Below are 2,061 nucleotides of genomic sequence, written 5' to 3' on the forward strand. Positions count from 1 at the left end.
AAAAAAAAAAAAAAAAGCCAGTGTGCATTCATTAGCAGTGGACAAAGACACAATCGGCTTTGTCCAATAAACTGCTCCCAGACCTGCTTAATTGGCTTCAGTTTGGGGAGGGAGGGTCCGCCTGCCCAGGCTGGGGTGGCGAGGGCAGGAGCGTGGGGTTGTCAAGGGGATGGGCCTACAGCAGTTGGAATGAGGGTGCGCCGCCTGCCCAGGCTCTTGCCGTTTCTGTCTGAAGCCTCTAGGGGAGGGGAGGCCCAGGGCTGGGGCACCTCCTCGGTATTCTCAGGGCGAGCTCAAGTTGAAGGGCACTGGCACAGCACAGAAACCAAGAAACCTCCCCAGGCCGGCTGTGCCACAGCCAGCCAGGGCCTGGATCACAGCAGGATTCCGCGCACACTAGAGACGATGGCCCCGAGGCCCTCAGCCTCCCATGCTGCCCCTTTCACAGCTGAGGACCCGAGAGTGAGGCAGGCAGGCTGCTGGCCAGTCAGGAGGTGGGGATTTAAGGCTGCTGAAACCAGACTCAGGACACCCATACCCTATCACCCAGGCAGGTGGTGCCAGCAGGAACAGCTCAACTTCTCTAGGTTCACTGAGACCCAGGGGAGCGCAGGCTCAAGCCAGGGTGGGCTTGGTTTGAAGCAGCAGGTTTCCCTTCCATCAAGCGGCAAGAAGCCCACCTGCCCCAGAGGAGAGGTCCTGGGTGACAGGTGGGAGACTGGGCCTCTCTGTAAATGCCTCAGACCCCCCTCAAGGTCAACAGCTTCTCAGGGGCTTGGAGAAGAAACAGAGCACCAGGGATTCCCTCCCAGTGCTGCCTCGAGAGCCCAAGGTGCCCACGGAGTGCGCCAGCTCCGGCAGCCAGAGTGGTTCCACACGCGGCATAATTGCTGGTGATTAAGTAATTGCCAGACTTTGTCCAATAAAAGTCAGCACGTGACCGCGCCCAGCCATGGGCTGCCACCAGAAGACAATGGCCCAGTGTTCAGTCCCCAGAAAGCAGGGGCTCTGCTCCCAACAAAAGCAACAGGTCCCGCAGGGCTACTCACACGCAGGCCTCTGTGTCGTTGCGCACTTCACACCTCCCGCCGTTCTGGCAGGCAGTCGCACCGGGCTGGGAGCAGCGCAGGCCTGGGAAGGGGCAGGAGAGAGGTCAGCCCGGGCTGCTGCACCCCCTTCCCCTCTTACCCGGGGCGTGGGAGCTGCCACCAGCCCCTGACCCTCAGGGCACTGGGGCGGCTTGGGGACAGTGCACAGGAAGCCCACGCAAATCCCGGGGGCTGCACATCAGCAGGGGAGCAGGTGGGCTAGGTGGCAGGTGAGCAAGTCACCCTGCCAACTGGGAGGGACCGCCCAGTCCATGCCTGAACAGGAAGAGAGAAACCAGAGATTACTCAGGCGGACTCCCAAACTCTGCACCCCAAACCCCACAGGTGTGCCCTGGGAGCCTGTAGGGCCGGGACCTCTAACCAGGCACCGGGATCTTCCCGCTGTTCAGTCTTGGAAGGGGCCCGGGAGGCGGAGGCGGGAGGGGGTGGCCACACAGCCCCCCCCCTCGTGGGAAAATGCGACAGCGGCGGAGCCTGCGGCCCCTCCCGCCGACAAAGCGCCGGCCAGGGAATCAGAGCGGCCCATTGTCGCGCCAGGGCCGCCTCCTGGGACACCGGGGCTGCACCCAGGGACCTGCCCCGCCCCCGAGACACCCAATACCTGGTCCCAGGCATCTCGGGGGCAGCCCCTGCCGCGCCCACGGAGGGGGCGGAGAGCGCCCCGCGAGAGGAATTCGACCCCATTCTCGGTAAGGGATATGAATCAAGCCCCTCCTCCCATCTTCGGGGGCCGCGGAAATTAAGTCCCTGCGTGGGGGCGGGACGAGGTGTCACACGGCACCCTACTTTGTGGAACAGGACAATTCTTTCCTCCACCTCGCGGGGGCGGGGAGCGGAGTCGGACTCCGTTGGGCTCCGAGAACCCCTCCCGGCGAATCGAGCAGAGAAATAAGCGTCCCGAAATATCCCCAAACTTCTCCGCGGACGGAAGCGACCGCAGACGTCGCGCGCT

At 63.4% G+C, this 2,061-nt stretch overlaps 1 protein-coding gene across 1 annotated transcript in view; it reads right to left on the minus strand.

Moving 5' to 3' along the window:
- Notch1 (notch receptor 1) overlaps positions 1–1,793 on the minus strand; it is a 38,649-nt gene extending 36,856 nt beyond the window's left edge. Inside the window, exons 1-3 of the mRNA XM_033759006.1 lie at positions 1,711–1,793; positions 1,395–1,465; positions 1,050–1,131 (exon numbers count right to left, since the gene is read on the minus strand). Coding sequence (XP_033614897.1) covers positions 1,050–1,131; positions 1,395–1,465; positions 1,711–1,793 — 236 coding nt within the window. The remainder of the gene's footprint in view (positions 1–1,049; positions 1,132–1,394; positions 1,466–1,710) is intronic.
- Positions 1,794–2,061: the final 268 nt, after the last annotated feature.

This window comes from Fukomys damarensis, unplaced genomic scaffold (genome assembly GCF_012274545.1).
Source record: "Fukomys damarensis isolate Sample0158 unplaced genomic scaffold, DMR_v1.0_HiC HiC_scaffold_36, whole genome shotgun sequence".
NCBI lineage: Eukaryota > Metazoa > Chordata > Mammalia > Rodentia > Bathyergidae > Fukomys > Fukomys damarensis.